Below are 15,816 nucleotides of genomic sequence, written 5' to 3'. Positions count from 1 at the left end.
GCAGGTAGTCTATTTTTTCTTTTTAATTAACCAAAAGTAATTCAGAATTCTAGCTTTGGTTCTTCCTCTGTAGTATTAGACCATTGTTATTTCCTCCATCTGCTTAGGAGACTTAATCTGTTCATTAACTGCCTGTTGCCATGATTAGGTTACTTTACCAGTTACGTGAACTTGGAATTAAGAAATAGACTCTAAACTGTATTATAGAAAAGTTGAACTAAAATGTATAATGAAATTCTTAACACCATTGTTGATTATTTTAATTTCTTACAGGTATGTGTATTAGACCTTCGGAAATAGCGCTACTAGTTGGAAGCCATGGACCGACTATGAATGTGTACATAGCCAAAATGACTGTCCCTGACCCATGTACTGCTATAGTCCCACTTGAACCATGGCCAGTCCACTACAGCCAAATCTAAAAGAAATATATACATACAGTGTATATAAACAAAATTGCACCCTGAAGATGACAGAATTTTATCACAGCTTGTGAATTCTGTTCACCAAGTGCTGGAATCTAATCTGCTGTGCCCCTAAAATAGCATTTAGAAGTTTTGGATATGAAAAACAGAAGAGAGAAAGAAATAATGCGTTATTAAAACAGCCCATACATGTACCAGTTTTTGGATATTAATAACAGCCTTCTTTCTTCCCTTTGAATCAGCAGACACCATTCTTTTTTTCCTGTCAGTAGTTGAGCAATTTGTATGTACAGAGAAAATGGACTTACAAAATCTTGCAGCTAGTTTGTTCTTGCTTTTAACTTTTGTTTTTGTTTAGTTTATGAATGCATGATGTAAGGAAGTGAAATCATTTGGTTTTTTGATTTTTTTTTCACCTTTTAAACAAAAAATTCTTAAAAATATTTTAATGCATTCTTTTGAAGCGATAGATGTTTGGTACATTTTATGGCTCCCAGAGCATATATTCAGTTGGTGCATGTTATTGAAGGGTAATTGGAAGTTAAATGAAAATATATGACTTTGGTCATGTCAATCTGTAAGACACATCAGTAAAAGGGTATTATGCTCTGTTTTGTTTTTAGATTTTGTTTTTAGTGATGTGGCTTAAATGCAATAGTTTCTTTATGAGGGAAATAATTTCTGCCAATTAAAGATGAGGAGGGCACAAATTTTTTTTTAATACCATAGAGAAGATGCATTAAAAAAAAAAATCTTCTGATGTTTTGTAGCCATAACTAAATTATGGTTAAAAATGTGCACTATTGTAAAAAGGAGCAAAGTAGTTTGGGATTTTTTTTTGTTGTTGTTATTGTTATTTGTTTTGCTTTGTTTTTTAAGAGATTAAAATGTTTCTGGATAAGGATTAGCTTCTCAAAGTGTCCATCATTCTGTGTAGAAGCTTAAATGTGTAATGTAACCAAACTCCAGTATTAAAAATCTCTCATGTTACTTTTCTTTATACAAAGCAAGATAACGGCATATAACACTGCCATTACATGGCAAAATGTTTGCTACCTTAGTTTAAAAAACAATCTTTAAAACAAAAGACTTGCTTCAAGGTGTTTTTAAATAGCAGTGATTCAGAATTTTTAAAAAGTATAATTGCACTAACCTCCCTGCTGCTCTGATTTTGCATTTGTGGTACTAGTGACTACATTGTTTCAAATATAGATAGATTTAAGCTGCTATTTTTTTTTAATTTAGTAATCACTACTATATCATGTCTTTTACTCTGTTTATAATATCAAGTATTTTCTTACAGATATAGGTATCAGGTCAAACTTGTGCTCATGCAATGAAAGCTAAAATATACAGAAATTACCAATTATAGCATGGGGCTGTGTTTATATGTGTGATTAACAAGGTTTGTCATAATTAATCTAAGATTCAGAAATGTCAATTCTGAAGAGAATAGTTATCAAATTCATGTCTCAAAGATTTTAATTAAAGAATTGCTTACATCAAGCATAGCAAATTTATAACACTATTTCTGTCACTAATAATTTTGAGGCCTTTGCTACTAAAATTTTAACCTGTATTTTAAGTAGAAACTGATTTAACCCTTCAAGTAATGCAGCTTTGATTTTCAGCATTTGTTTTGCTATTTTTACAAAACAGCTTTGATTGAAGCAAGTCTTGGTTTTACTGCTAAGGTAGGATAGCATTTGCTATTGGTAAAGAAAATAAATACACTTAATTTCACAATACATTGTTACATGTATCCCAGTTGTTGTTAGTGGGGACTATGATACTGTAATAATATTTTTAAAATTTACATCCAGAGAGGCAGTCATTCATGATGGTTTTGTGCCAGCTGTTTTTAGGGTTTTGGATCACATTATAGATATTTAGAACTATTACCCTGTGACTTATGTAGGAAACCTAATATGCTGAGTATCTGGCACTTGAAATCCTGCTTTTATTGCTGGAGGTCCACATCTGTGGTTGACCTCTGTTGTTGTTTTAAAAAAAATAAATAAAAATAAAAAAATCTGTGCAATAATTTTTAAATGTGCTCCCAGGAATAGACACAAATGTTTTGAATATGTTTAAGCTGCATTTTCCTTTAGCGATGCATTTGTCAATTGCACTGAATTTAAATCTGAAAGTCAGAGGTGATTATTGATAGTACTTTTGTATTTTGATATGGACAATTTATTCATTTGCATACAGTTATTGACTTTTTTCCAGCTGATTAAAAGATAGTCAAGAGTTCTGCAATATAGCTGCCAAAATAGACAGCTACATTTTTATGGTATTGTCATTTTTTTTTTTAATCTGTAGCTATTTTACTTAAGCATAATAGCCACAATAGAACATAAAAAAGATTATAAATACAGAGCTTTATTATCCTGAAGTTTTGGGTCTTTTTAAGTATAAACTTCATCTGAAAGGTTTCCATTTTGTAGGCTTGGGTTCTTTATGAGCATATGATTGTTTTGCTGCTGTTCTCAACATCATCATTGCCTGCTGATGTGCCACGATGCTGCTCCAATAGACAAAAATAAGATTGCCTCTAATTGAGCAGTAATATGATTGTAAGAGACTAAGTTTCACAACCTGTAAAGTTCTATATTTGAGGTTCTTGCTTATTTTCCTTTTTTTTTTTTTTTTCTGAGAACTTATTCCTGAAGATCAACTGGTTCCAGTAGATTTTCTGTGGTATTCGTTATATATCATTGTATAAGCTACTGTAATACACTTATCATAGGGAAAAATAGAAAGGAAAACTTGAATGAATACTCACTGATTAAAATAGAATAAAGAAGTAGCAGTTGTCATTCTTAAATATCATAAAGGAATATCCTTTCTAATCCATGTAGGAAATCTTTTAAGTTCTTAAATTAGTTCTGCTCCCCCATTTTCTGTTGCTGATCAGGTACCATCATTGACATTCACATAACTTTTAGAAGTAGTAACTTTTAGTTTCCTAATAGGTCTTAGGATATATAAAAGTCTGTTTTAATTACTCATTCTCTAGCTATGTTTTAAGATTAAACACCTTTTACAGATACTGAAAGTGCCTCCTTTTGTGGTGTAAAAAAATTATGGTGCAAAAAGTAATCATTAGATTGAATTACATGAAGGTTTTTTGATTTTTGACATAAAAATGTCAAGAGAAAGGCCAAAGATTTGTACTTTTTCACGTAACTTATAAAGCACTCCTTTTTTCCTTAAACTTTCTGTCAAATTAGATTTAATGAGAGAGTACTATTTTTAAGGAGCTGTTTATGTAGAATGATTTTGTTAAGAGTAATGTAAACTATTGAGTAGAGGACTAAAGAGGAGTATACATTTTTGCTATTTGAAGGTATCACATATGACCATCCTTATGTGAGCAAAAGGTTGTTTTGCTAGTTATCTAAGCAGAAAAAAATAAATCTCACATGTAGTGCTATTTACTCCTTTCAAAACAGTTTTTATTTTTTAACACACATTGTACATTTCTATAGAATCTGCATTTATCCTTGCATGCTAAGGATGGTACTTACTTACATTTGGTGAATTACTGTTGACAGTTTTCACAGAAGTCCTATTTCATGGACCAACATTGTGGCATGGCAGCAAATGCCAACATTTTGAGGGAATAGCAGCAAACTTACAAGAGACCCTGGTTGGTTTTGTTTTGTTTGTTTGGTTGGTTGTTTTTATTTCTTCCTTCCAAATCTGCAGGGATGGAAGGAGAGTACAGAAGTTATGAATTACTCCTTCTGATAGTAGCTCTGAAGTGTCACATTCAATATCAATTTTTTAAAACATGATTCTAGTTAAATGTAGAAGTGAGAGCAAAGAGAAAGTGTTCACTTTTTTGATACACTGATTTAGAAATTTGATGTCTTATATCGTAGTTCTGAAATATTAATAGCTATCTTTATTTCTGCCTTTACGTTGACAGTGTTGAAGCAGGGTGAATAACTAGGGCATATATATTTTTTTTCTAGTAAACTGTTTCACTATGTTTTCTTTGGAGTTTCTGGATAAGTTCAAGCAAACATTCTGCATGTTGTATCTAGTCTGATGTACTTATCCATCTCATTTAAAACAAAAACACACAGACTGCATTTTGTAGCTCTGAATCCCTAATACAGAAATGGTTTCCTTCTTTGCTGACTTTGACATTGTAGCTATAATGTTCTAATTTTGATTTTTACAAATCCTTTGGGTCTAATTCTGTGAGCCTACCTATAGCACTGGATTAAAATGTCTGCATCATTTCTTTAGTTATCCAGTTAACTTTAAAACTGTTGTAAAAGTGTAAACCAGCCCATGACAGTTTTTGTACTTGTTAAAGAACTTTATTGTTCAGTTTTCATGATTATTGTGTAAGGAAGACTGATATAGATGTTCTATGCTGTCCTGGACCATGTTAATTACACTTAACAATGTATTTTGGTTCTACATCACAATGATTTGTCCCCAATAACCCTTTTATCCTTTCTAGGCACATTTTTTTTGTTGTTGTTGTTGCAGTTTCCCTTTGCATTGTATTGCTTTGACAACTGTAATTTGAATCAGATCTGAAAGAGGTCCAGAATAAAATATATTTTGATATTATGTTGGTTGTGTACATATATAAAACCTTTGATACCTATGTAGTTTGTATAGGCTGTTTATTAGTCAAGTAAAGAGAGAGGGATGCTATTTCTTGTTTACAATTTCTTGTTTACATTTTAATTGCATTTACTCCTTTAATGTTCTATTGTAGAATAAACTTTTTTGCTCTGAGTTAGCCTTAAGTAACCTATATACATTCTCTCCCATATTGACATTACCAATTATAACTGCCATGAGAATCCAAGCCACTGTTTTTCATAAATAATTGTTTCGCAAGATACATAAGTAAACCCATAGATAAAATTGCAAAGTTTACTATTTTATTACTTTCCACGGGGCATGAGGTTTTTTAAATCAAGGGACTATTTACTTATTTTTATTACAGACCAACAGAGCATTTAAGAAATAATAACTTGTGAATTAATTTGAAAAGTCAGTATTGTATTTAAGAGACATTTCACATAAACTAAAAGGGAAATCAAATTGCTCAGCATGTAGTTGAGCACAACACAATGTAAGTGTGTAAGTGGGAGTTTTAGGGTGGAATGCTCAACTTCCTTAAAGACATTTTCTTCATAATAGACCTACTATAACTTAATAATTTTCTTCATTAGTTGCTAATGTCTCTATAGAACTTTATAATCTATGAGGAGAGATACTAGGCCCCTTCTAGTTTTGATTAATCCCAATTAGTTTATAATGAGAGATTTCTAAAAAAATCACTGGTCATTTTTTTGTTTGTTTGTTTGTTTACTAAAAACCTGTATTTTCCAGGTCTTCTGCCATTTCCTTCCATTTTCTTAATGAAAAACTAAGGCATAGCCTTGTCATGTGTTACTAAATGACAAGCAACTGCAGTTGCTAAAATCTTCTGGTAGCCTTTTATTTTCAAAGGGTTAACTTTGTTTGCATGGCATAGATTGTTAATAATATTCTGCATTTTACATTTTTCCCAAAAATGTTAGACTACTAAGGATTAGAATCCATATAAGCTTTAGGTAAAATAAATCAATTTGCTTAGTCATAGAGAGGATTATTTTTAATTTCATAGTAATTATGCTTTACAGTAGATTAGCGTTGTTACCTATTCTAATACATAGCAGATCAAATTAAAGTTTACAGTTTCCCTGATATATTCTATTGCAAAATGCAGCGGAGGAAACGACACTATGGACAGTAGTTTTACGGTGCTTTTCTCTGCTGTACCAAAGTGCTGTCAACAATGAAATGTTAACCCTATGCTACTTTTTTTGAATGTTTCTTCTCAAATGTCATATCTCAATGCTTGATGTCCTAACTTGTAATATTTTTGTATTAAATTTTTTAGGAGTACCTTATAATTTCTTTATCATTCAAAATATATTAAACACTAAGTGTTTAGTAAAGTACAGAAGACAATTATTAATGTTTCTTGGTTGTTGGGTTTGTATGGTCAATAGTACAAACAGTTCACATTTTAATAATTAGGGCCTATGGGGTAAAGTCTATACAAAAGAAGTTGCTCTGCACCCATCTCTTGCTTGTTTCTTTACCTGGTAATGAAAGGGTATTACTGACTTAAAGGACAAAAATAATACAATTTTATTTAAAAGAAAGAAAGAAACTTAAGATGTTATTCTAATCCATTGTGAAAATAGATGCTTTAAGAAAGATTTTGCACTCCTGGAACATGCCAAAATCATAGATTGGAGGGCTGGTGCTGGGCAGGACTGCTGTGGAGGAATCAAGCTCTGAATGACACCTTGAGTGAGCAAACACTTGAATTAAAAACCCAATTATACTGGACTTAGTTGAAATCAGACATTTGAAAAAATCAGCTTCCAGATTCGCACGCATTCAAATTAGGGTATTTTGGAAAATCTACAATGTCATTAGATCCTTTTTCACATTAGCTTTTACTGACCTAATTTAGATCTACTACCTGACCTGGTTGGTTATCTGATTTTCCAGCTTGACTATCTGAGGAGCAATATACCTCAATAGGGGGCCAGGAATGTAGCTAAAACTCCTAGCAGAAATGAAGAACTGTACATCTGACATGGGTATAGTGAAGGCTGAGTCATCAAATAATATGAGAAATGAAGCTGTATCAGGTTTTAAAACATTTCTAGTGAAGTGGTTGAAATATATTAGCATATGGAAATGTGAAGTTGGACAAATGTGTTGAAGTCTTATAAGACCCTAGAGGTAAGTAAATGTTTTGCATTTTGGGGAAAGATTTTATTTATGCATACAAGACCTGGGTGGGGTATAGGCCAGAGGTGGGAGGGGTGAGAGGATTCACCAGATACAGAGTGGGGAGCACAACAGGTGAACCTTCTGAAATACACTGCTGAGGGGAGCAGCAGTGAGATAGGAGAGGTTTGTTGTGCCATGTGGGTTAGCTTCCTGGCTAGGGACAATGGCAGTGACTAGTGAGAGCTTCATAGTGCTGAGATTATAACCCCTGCACCACGAGGAAGGCCCCAAATTTTACTATTTTAACCATGCTAATCTAGTGTGTTAAAAGCCTTTTTAAGATTATATGTCTGGCTCTACTCTTAATCTAGCTAGTGTCACTAGGTGTGAACTTTATATGCTTGTTTGTCATAGATTTTGGTGGGAGAAAGGGGGTGGAGGGGGAGTATGTCATTGGCATACTGAGTATTTGTTACAAAGCACATGCTTGTAATAAAAAAAAAAAAAATACCTATTTCCAAACTAGTTTCTCAGTGGTGACCACTGTTAATTCTTTGGCATTTGTCCTTCCAAATATTTTTAGTATATATTTTTAAAAATTTATGTTTAATGTTTTTCTGTAAATTTAAACATTCATTGATTTCACAAACTCATTCTCTGAAAATATCAGGGATTTCCCCTCCCCGCCCCCCCATATCAGTATAGGAACAATCCTATGCTGTAGATGAATACAGTATATCATAAGTGATTAAGAGCATGAATACTGCCTGCATGATTGCATTGATGCCCAGCTCCACTAACTTACTAGCTATTTGACCTAAGGAGTTAATGTCCTGGTTTTCTCTATGAGATACTTAATAGATTGATTATGAGAATTAAAATTGTCAAGATTGCATAAAGTGTGCTGTAACTTTTGATGTTTAATGGTTGCATTCTGTTACCATTATTTTGTCCCCTATAATTCTTTACTGTTTGATATTACAATACTGCAATTAATGAATATTTGTATCCATAGGACAAATTCCACAGTTGATTTCTCAGCACATCTCTGGTTAACAGGCACTGTTAAAGAATTGCGCACCCACCCTTATTCTGGCATTTACTATCAATTACTTTAAAAGTAGTCATTTGGGAATTTATAGAAGGGAGATTCATTGGGAACAGTACTTTGTATATTGACTCAGTATGCTTACAGAAATGAGAGAATAATTTAGACCAATAAATGACAACTGTGTGGCAGAAGTAAGTAGAAAACTAATTTTTTAAATCTTTGTTAGTAACAATGTTTAAGATATGACTAAGATTTTGTTAAACATGAAAGAAAATGTTTATTCCATAGAATACAATAAGCGGGTTAAATCCAGTCATAAACTTGGGCTACTAAGACTATTTAAAATGTATATGCTAATATTTCTGGAATCTAAATTGTTCATTCTTGTGCTAAACTCGGATACTAATTTCTAGGTTTTGTTTTGAAATGTCATTTTTTTCATGTCTTCTTATTTTTGCCTTTAATTTAGGTAGATTCCAAAAGCAAATAGAGGGGCAATGATTTTATATCAGATCAAATACTGAGAACCTTCCTCCTCATCAATCATACAGTACCTCTGCTCATCTATTTCTGGCTCTACCAGAAATTTGTTTTCTTGCCATTCTTTCTCAGAAACCAATATGAATCTAGATCTGATTTAGAAACTAACTTCAAAAGAGCTACCTTTTGTAAGTTAGGATATATATGATTTCAGGTAACATTCTTTGTGTTAGCTGTGCACTTTTTGGCAAACTTTTTTGGGGAAAGGCTAGAAAATAGCCCCTCAAGGTGTATTTTCTCCTTTTCTAGGATATGCGGGGAAAACTTTATCTCCAGATGCCCCCCTGAGATGTTCTTCCATTTGATCTAGCATAACACTTTCTACAGTTTCAGATAGCTTTTCCAGTAGCTTAGGGAAACATTTCATTCAGGCCAGCCTGCAGTTTCAGAGAGCCCTGCAAGAGATGCGATATGACCACCTCCTCACTACCCCCTCAAAGTCCTGTCCTTGGCATCCGGTTACCTCTGAAACCAAGAACCCAGGCACCTGGGAGCTACAAAGGCAACTCAAGGTAACTGGTGGTAGGACAGGACACTTCTATTTTTATACATTTTTAACCTTGAGTTGTAGGGGTCCTCTTGTCACTTTCTTCAGCATGTAATTTTGTGAATTTTAGTGTGTCCCAAGAAGTGTGTTTACCACAGAATATATAATAGCAACAAAAAAAAAGGCCCTGCTCTTGTGAAGTCACCATAAAGGAAAATAGTACATTAAATGTTAAAACGATTAGGTTGAAACATGAAAATGCTGTTTTTCTAAGTCAAAACTGCCAATTTCAAAAGTTTCAATGATCTGGGTTACTGTGTTTGTGAATCGCAAGGGGTACCTAACAGTTTAAGGTATTGATCCCTTAGACTAGGAAAATTCATCTGTATGTCCTGGGACACCCAAAATGGGCCCTTCTGAGTCTTGCACCAAACACTAATGTTTCTCTGCTCAAACCTTACCCTGTTTTCTAAGGCTGTTACACAAGAAAAAAACAGAGTACTGCTTTATTAATATAACCTATGTAAGACTCCTGTCACCCAGTTCAGCTGTCTAGAGAGTCTGGTTTGGAATTTGTGTTTTTTTAAGGCTTTGTTTTTCAAAGTGTCACCCAATAACCTTACCTGAAAACTTGTTAGGAATCATTTCAAGTCCTACTCCAGGACATAGTGAGCCAGAAGTTGTAGTTTAACCAGATTCCCCAGGTAAAATGTATTCAGGTGACAGAAGAACTGATTCAGGGCCCAAGTCAAAATAGAGGACCCACTTCAACTTTCCTCAGGCCTATACTGAATTTCTTGAGACTGGAACACCCCGTGAGATGCCGTAGCAGTTACTGGTGGTGGTAGGTGTGGAGCAAAGGAGGAAGAGAGTTCCCCGTAAGAGACTGTCTTAGCTTACTGATTCAACATGCGGTGCGACAATATTAGGATACTAAAAGCTTCTCATAAAACACAGTAGTCCTCATTTTAATGAGGTCACAACATCTCAGGCTCTGACCGATCAAATTAACTGAGTGACCAGGAACTAGGTAGTCTGTCATTTTCTGTACACTGAGCAGTAACAGTTACCTGCCTCAGGTTATAAGGATTGCATGCGATGATGCCTGTGGTTTTTAGCACTGTGTCCTGCACATCGTAAGCATTAAAAACAATAACCATCACTGTCTCTGGTGATGCTTCTGTGAGAAAATGGATCGCGTCTTCGAATTGGGCTAGTACAATTTTCCTGAAATCCTAACATATTTGAAATTCTTGTGCTGTCTTGCATAAAAATGAACACCTGGTAGAGTGTTTTGTTCTTGGGTCACAATTTCTAATTTCTCAGTTGATCTGTAGTAAAGTATGAAAAATCCCGATATGAAAATAAATGGCATTCCATCCAAGACCTACCTATTAAACCAGAACATGCAAGGTGAGGCTGTGCAGTTTGCGTTTTCCAGAATCTCTCAGAAGGTCCTCATGTTCGTAAACAACTATTGCTGTCTGCGTCTGGCAGTCACCACTGCTATACCCAAGTCAAGGCCAAGAGAGTTTTTCTCCTATAAGAGTATGCCTAGATTGCCAGATTCTCTGCTCTTGAAATTCTGTAACTCCTCAGGAGGTGCCTGGGTATTGACCGGGTTTGCTTCTGTCCTGGAACACAGCAAACCTAGTAAAGAGTAGACCCACATTCACGTTTTCCTTCACTTAAAACAACATAAAAATTCTGAATTTTTCTTTTTTAAAATGGTATTTTACTGAGACTTGCTGCAAGCCCAGCTGAAGCTAGTCACGTGACTAGCCTAGCCCTTGGCAACATAATCCACACCATTGTGTGGTTTTTCTCCACCTGGGGAAGGTGAGTACCTTAGGTGAAAAACTAGTAGGAACTAGAGGTATTTAATAATCTACATCCATTTTCCTAGAGGATTAGCACTTCCAGGACATGGGCCTTCTAGTCAGTGAAGGATATACCTGGAACAGGTATTTGTGAGAAGGTCAGGTTTCTGTTGTCTGAGAATCTGCTTGACCTGGTTTAGAGTCCAGGGCAAGTGGCTGGCTTAAGTATGCTTGGCATATGGGCTTCCTGGGGGGATTCCTGCTGGGATGAGAGGGCTTGTCAGATTGGATATTGTTACCTTTGCTCAGGGCTGTCACTTGGGAGAGGGGAATGTGGCATAGTGGCTGAGTGACTGGTGGCAGGGTGTTGTTCTGATTAGTAATTGTGAATTTAAGTGGCCAAGGAAGTTTTGTCTTTTGCCTTCAGTCACATTGTTATCTAATCATACTGAAACAACATGTGCCTCCCAAAAGCTGCTTTCTTCCTCTTGTAATTGCTTCTTCCTGGAATGCCTTCTCCCTGCCTCATTTGCCTAATCCTAATTACTATATTAATTTAATCCTAGTGCTTGTAGGAAGGCAGGCCACATACCTACTCATTCATTGCTCACTGCCTCCCATCTGTGTGAGGGACCCCTTCCACACTGTCTTTGTTAGAGAACTGCTATTTACACTAGACTGAGTTCCTGAAGAGCAAGACTATGTGTCATACTTATCTCTGGATCTTCAGAGCTACAACAGTGCCTGGAAAAAAAAAAAAAAAGCTATTTGATTAATTTGAGGGCTTGACTAGAGTGGTAGGCCCTTGTAGAGAGATACAAGTGAGAAGGTGACCAACTGTGGTGAAAAACCAAGACATTTTTCCTATGGATGTGAGCTTGAACATCTGATCATCGATTTCTTATCGGTTGGAAATATTGCACAAAGTATTGTGCTTTTAAGGTTGTTTTCAGGATTAGCAGGCACATGGATAACTTAACATAGTGATGTGGCATAAATTAGATTTTTATACATGATATGATTATTGTTGCTATTTTTACGTTATAAACATGCCAGCAAAATACAGTTGCCAGACAGGATAATCAGGTGAAAATAATTTGCTCTAATTAGATTTATAAAGCACTATTATTATGGACATGAATGTGGAATAGTTACTAAACTTATAATCATTTTGTTAGGATGGGACACCTTAAAATACGTGATTATTTTTAATATAGTTGGACGATGATATCAGTTCACTTGTGTTTAACTTTATCTGTATTTTTTAATGTGCTTCTCTTAGTCTTACACTTTTTTAGCGTTGTCAAGAATTGGAAAATACACTTTAGAAAGTGACTCTGTTCCAAAATCTATTTTGTAATCTATTATTTATGGACAAACATCAGAAACCATATCAGTATTAAGAACTCATGTTCTAAAGTCATAGCATTTCACTTTCTTCTAGGTTCTACTTCAGTGATCTTACTTAGACTTCAATTGTGAAACATTAATCAAGGTCAAATCGCACTATATTTATTTATGAAGATTTATTTTTATTCATGCATACAAGAATTGGGGTGTGGGCCAGAGGAGTGTGGGGGGTGGTGAGAGGATTCACCAGAGACAAAGTGGGGAGCAGAACAGGTGGATCTACTAAAATACACTGCTGAGGGGAGCAGCGGGTGAGACAGGAGAGGTCTGCTGCTCCATGTGGGTCTAACTCATGTCATAGTGGCTGTGGCTGTTGATAGCTATCAACAGCTTGATTACACTGAGACTTAACCCCTGCGCCACCGGGGAGGCCCATAGCACTGTACTTTTGTGCTATTTGGTCATTTTGTCTTTCAGACATAAGACCTGTTGTTCTGTATCAGTCTTGTTCTCCTTATAGTGTTAATGCATGTTCACTTTAGAAAACTTCAAATTTAAGAAAATGTTTGAGTGTATGTTAGTACACAGAAAATCAGAGGCGTAAATTTATTTGACTTTGAACAGGATTCTTAGGTTCTGCTAACTATAGACCTATATATAAACCATTTTAGTGAGGACCAGGGCATTTTAGTGACCGACATGGGACATATAGAATGAGCAACAAGGAGAATATTGTTATATTACATCACCGAGATTTTGGAGTTGTTTTTGTAGTATACTCACAATCCACTCCTATATCTGACTCCCCCCAACCCATGCATTTCCTTTTCTAGTGGCATCTGTTACTACACAATATCTAGATGTTTGACTATGCCTTTATAAGCTTAAACTAGTAAGTTTGTTTTAATACAGAGCGATTATGCTGTACTCGTTTCTGTGTGACTTAATTTCATTTAATGTATTAAAACATCTTTCTCTGTCATTCTTTTTAAAAACAGTTCTTTTAAGCTCTATTTGACATACATATTTCAATTATGCAAGTTTATATGTTTGGCTGATGTATAAATCACATTTATAAATGTGATGAACTTTATGTACCCCACCTTCAAAATTTTCTTCTTGCCCTTTGGAGAACCCTCACTTGTGTCCCCTGCTCTTCTCTGCCAATCTCAGGCGACCACTGATTTGCTTGCTATTGGTTCTTTTTACATTTTCTAGAATTTTATGAAAGTGTAATCATTATTCATTTTGGTGTGTGTGTGAAGGGGAGAGTAGCTTCTTTAACTATAATTATTTGTAGAGTCATCTATGTTTATGAATAAATAGTTCATTGTTTTTTATTGATAAGTAATATTCTTTTTTTTATAATGTCTTTTTTAAAGATTTTTAAATTTTTTTTTATCTATACAATAGCTGCGGTACAGGCCAGAGGCACGGGAGGGTGAGAGGATTCACCAGAGACAGAGTAGGGAGCAGAACAGGCAGACAGACTGAAAGCTGAGGGGAGCAGCGGCCAAGACAGGAGAGGTCTGCCTCTCCATGTGAGCATCTCCCTGGCCGACTGGGAATCGAACCCGGGCTGCAGAGGCTACCGACAGCTTCACAGCACTGTGCTCAACCATGGAGGCCCGATAAGTAGTATCCTATAGTATGGATATACCATAAGTTACTTAACCAATAACCTGTTGATAAACATTTGATTCCACTTTGAGGCTACTGCTAAATAATGTTGCTATGAATATTCATGTGCAAGGCTTATTTGTGTGTTAGACATATGCTTTTATTTTTTCTGGGTAAATGCCTGGAAGTGGAATGGCAGGGAAGCATTGTTATGTATAAGTTTACTTTCCTGAGAAACCGCCAGACTGTAAAGTGATTGTATTCCTTATTTTATATTTCAACAAGCATTTTATGAAACTTCTAGTTGCTCCATTCCTCACCCACTTGGTATGGTCAATATTTCTTAAAAATCTTGAATAATTTTCATTTATTAAAGAGTTGCAAAAATAACACAGTAAGTCCTATATATCCTTTACCCAGCTTTCCCTGGGAATAGTACGTTTGTTATACTTATCAAAATTTAAAAAAATTTAATATTCCTTCTGATCATATTATTACAAGGGACACACCATGTCAACATTTTTTTGGGGGGGGGTCCTATTAACTTCGATCATTTGGCAAAGGTTGTGTCTGCAAGATTTTTCCTCTCTAGTGTTGCTAGTTTTCTCTTTACATTCTCTACTTTTTAGGAGCATGTTAATACTTTTAGCCCATATTTCAGGGGAGAAAGATTAAAAACCACCTCCTGAAGGAAAGAGTATCCGTTGTATGATGGACCTCAGTTTGTTTATTCATTCACCTATTTAAGAACAATGGTTGTGCCCAATTTTTAATGACTATGAATAAAACTAGTGTAAATACTCAAGTACAGGTTTTTATGTGAACAGTAGTTTTCAGTTCACCTGGGTAAATGCACAGGAGTGAGAAACAGCTTACTGTTTTGTACTTTTTTTAAAAAATTGAATGAGTGTTCTGAGTGCTCACATCATGTCAGCATTTGTAACTGTCAGGCTTTTTTAAAAGCCACTTTGTAGTAGTATCTCAACATGTTTTTTTTTTTTAATCTTTTTTTTTGTAAATTTATTTATTTATTTATACAAGCACTGGGTACAGTCAGAAGCACGGGAGGGTGAGAATTTACCAGAGCCAGAGAGGGGAACAGAACAGGCAGGGTGACAAAATACACTGCTGAGGGGAGCAGCGGGCACTGCAGGAGAGGTCTGTCGTGCCATGTGGGACCCTCCACGGTGGCTGGGGATTGAACCAGCACTGCAGAGGCTGCGCAGGCAGCTTCGCAGCTCACTGCTCAACCGCTGCACCACCAGGGGAGGCCCTCTCAATGTGTTTTAATTTGTATTTGCTAATGACTAATGATGTTGAGTATCTTTTCATGTGGTTATTATATGCCAAATTTTCTATGGCAGTGTCTGTTCAAAACTTTTGCCCATTTTTTAATTGGGACGTTTATTATTGAGTTTTGATAGCTTTTTCCGTTCTGGATATGACTCTTTTATCAGATACTTTTTTTCTTTTAATAGTGTCTTTATAAAAGCAGACATTCTTAATTTTGATGAAATCTAGTGTCTCATTTTAAAGCAATTATCATTTAATATCATATCTGAGAAATTTTTGCCTAACCTATGTTCACAAAAATTTTCTTTTATAGTTCTGGACATTTTATAAGTTTCAATTTTACATTTAGATATATGATTGATTTTGAGTTTATTTTTGCATATGGTGCAAAATACATATATCAAAGTTCATTTCTTTACACATACCCAATTTTTACCACATCAAGACATCTTCTAT

At 35.0% G+C, this 15,816-nt stretch overlaps 1 protein-coding gene across 11 annotated transcripts in view; it reads left to right on the top strand.

Moving 5' to 3' along the window:
* Positions 1 to 5,021, top strand: part of TBL1XR1 (TBL1X/Y related 1) — a 167,548-nt gene extending 162,527 nt beyond the window's left edge. For all 11 annotated transcript variants that reach the window (XM_037525118.2, XM_054700380.1, XM_054700381.1 and 8 more), the window contains one exon: positions 274 to 5,021. In XM_037525118.2, the coding sequence (XP_037381015.1) occupies positions 274 to 300 (27 nt within the window). In that variant the 3' untranslated portion in view covers positions 301 to 5,021. The remainder of the gene's footprint in view (positions 1 to 273) is intronic.
* The last annotated feature ends 10,795 nt before the right edge of the window (positions 5,022 to 15,816 follow it).

The sequence above is a fragment of the Talpa occidentalis genome, unplaced genomic scaffold (genome assembly GCF_014898055.3).
Source record: "Talpa occidentalis isolate TD23 unplaced genomic scaffold, MPIMG_talOcc4v2.1 talOcc4.4, whole genome shotgun sequence".
NCBI classification, from domain to species: domain Eukaryota; kingdom Metazoa; phylum Chordata; class Mammalia; order Eulipotyphla; family Talpidae; genus Talpa; species Talpa occidentalis.
The sequence above is the reverse complement of the archived record's forward strand: the minus strand, read 5'-3'. Positions and strand labels throughout refer to the sequence as shown.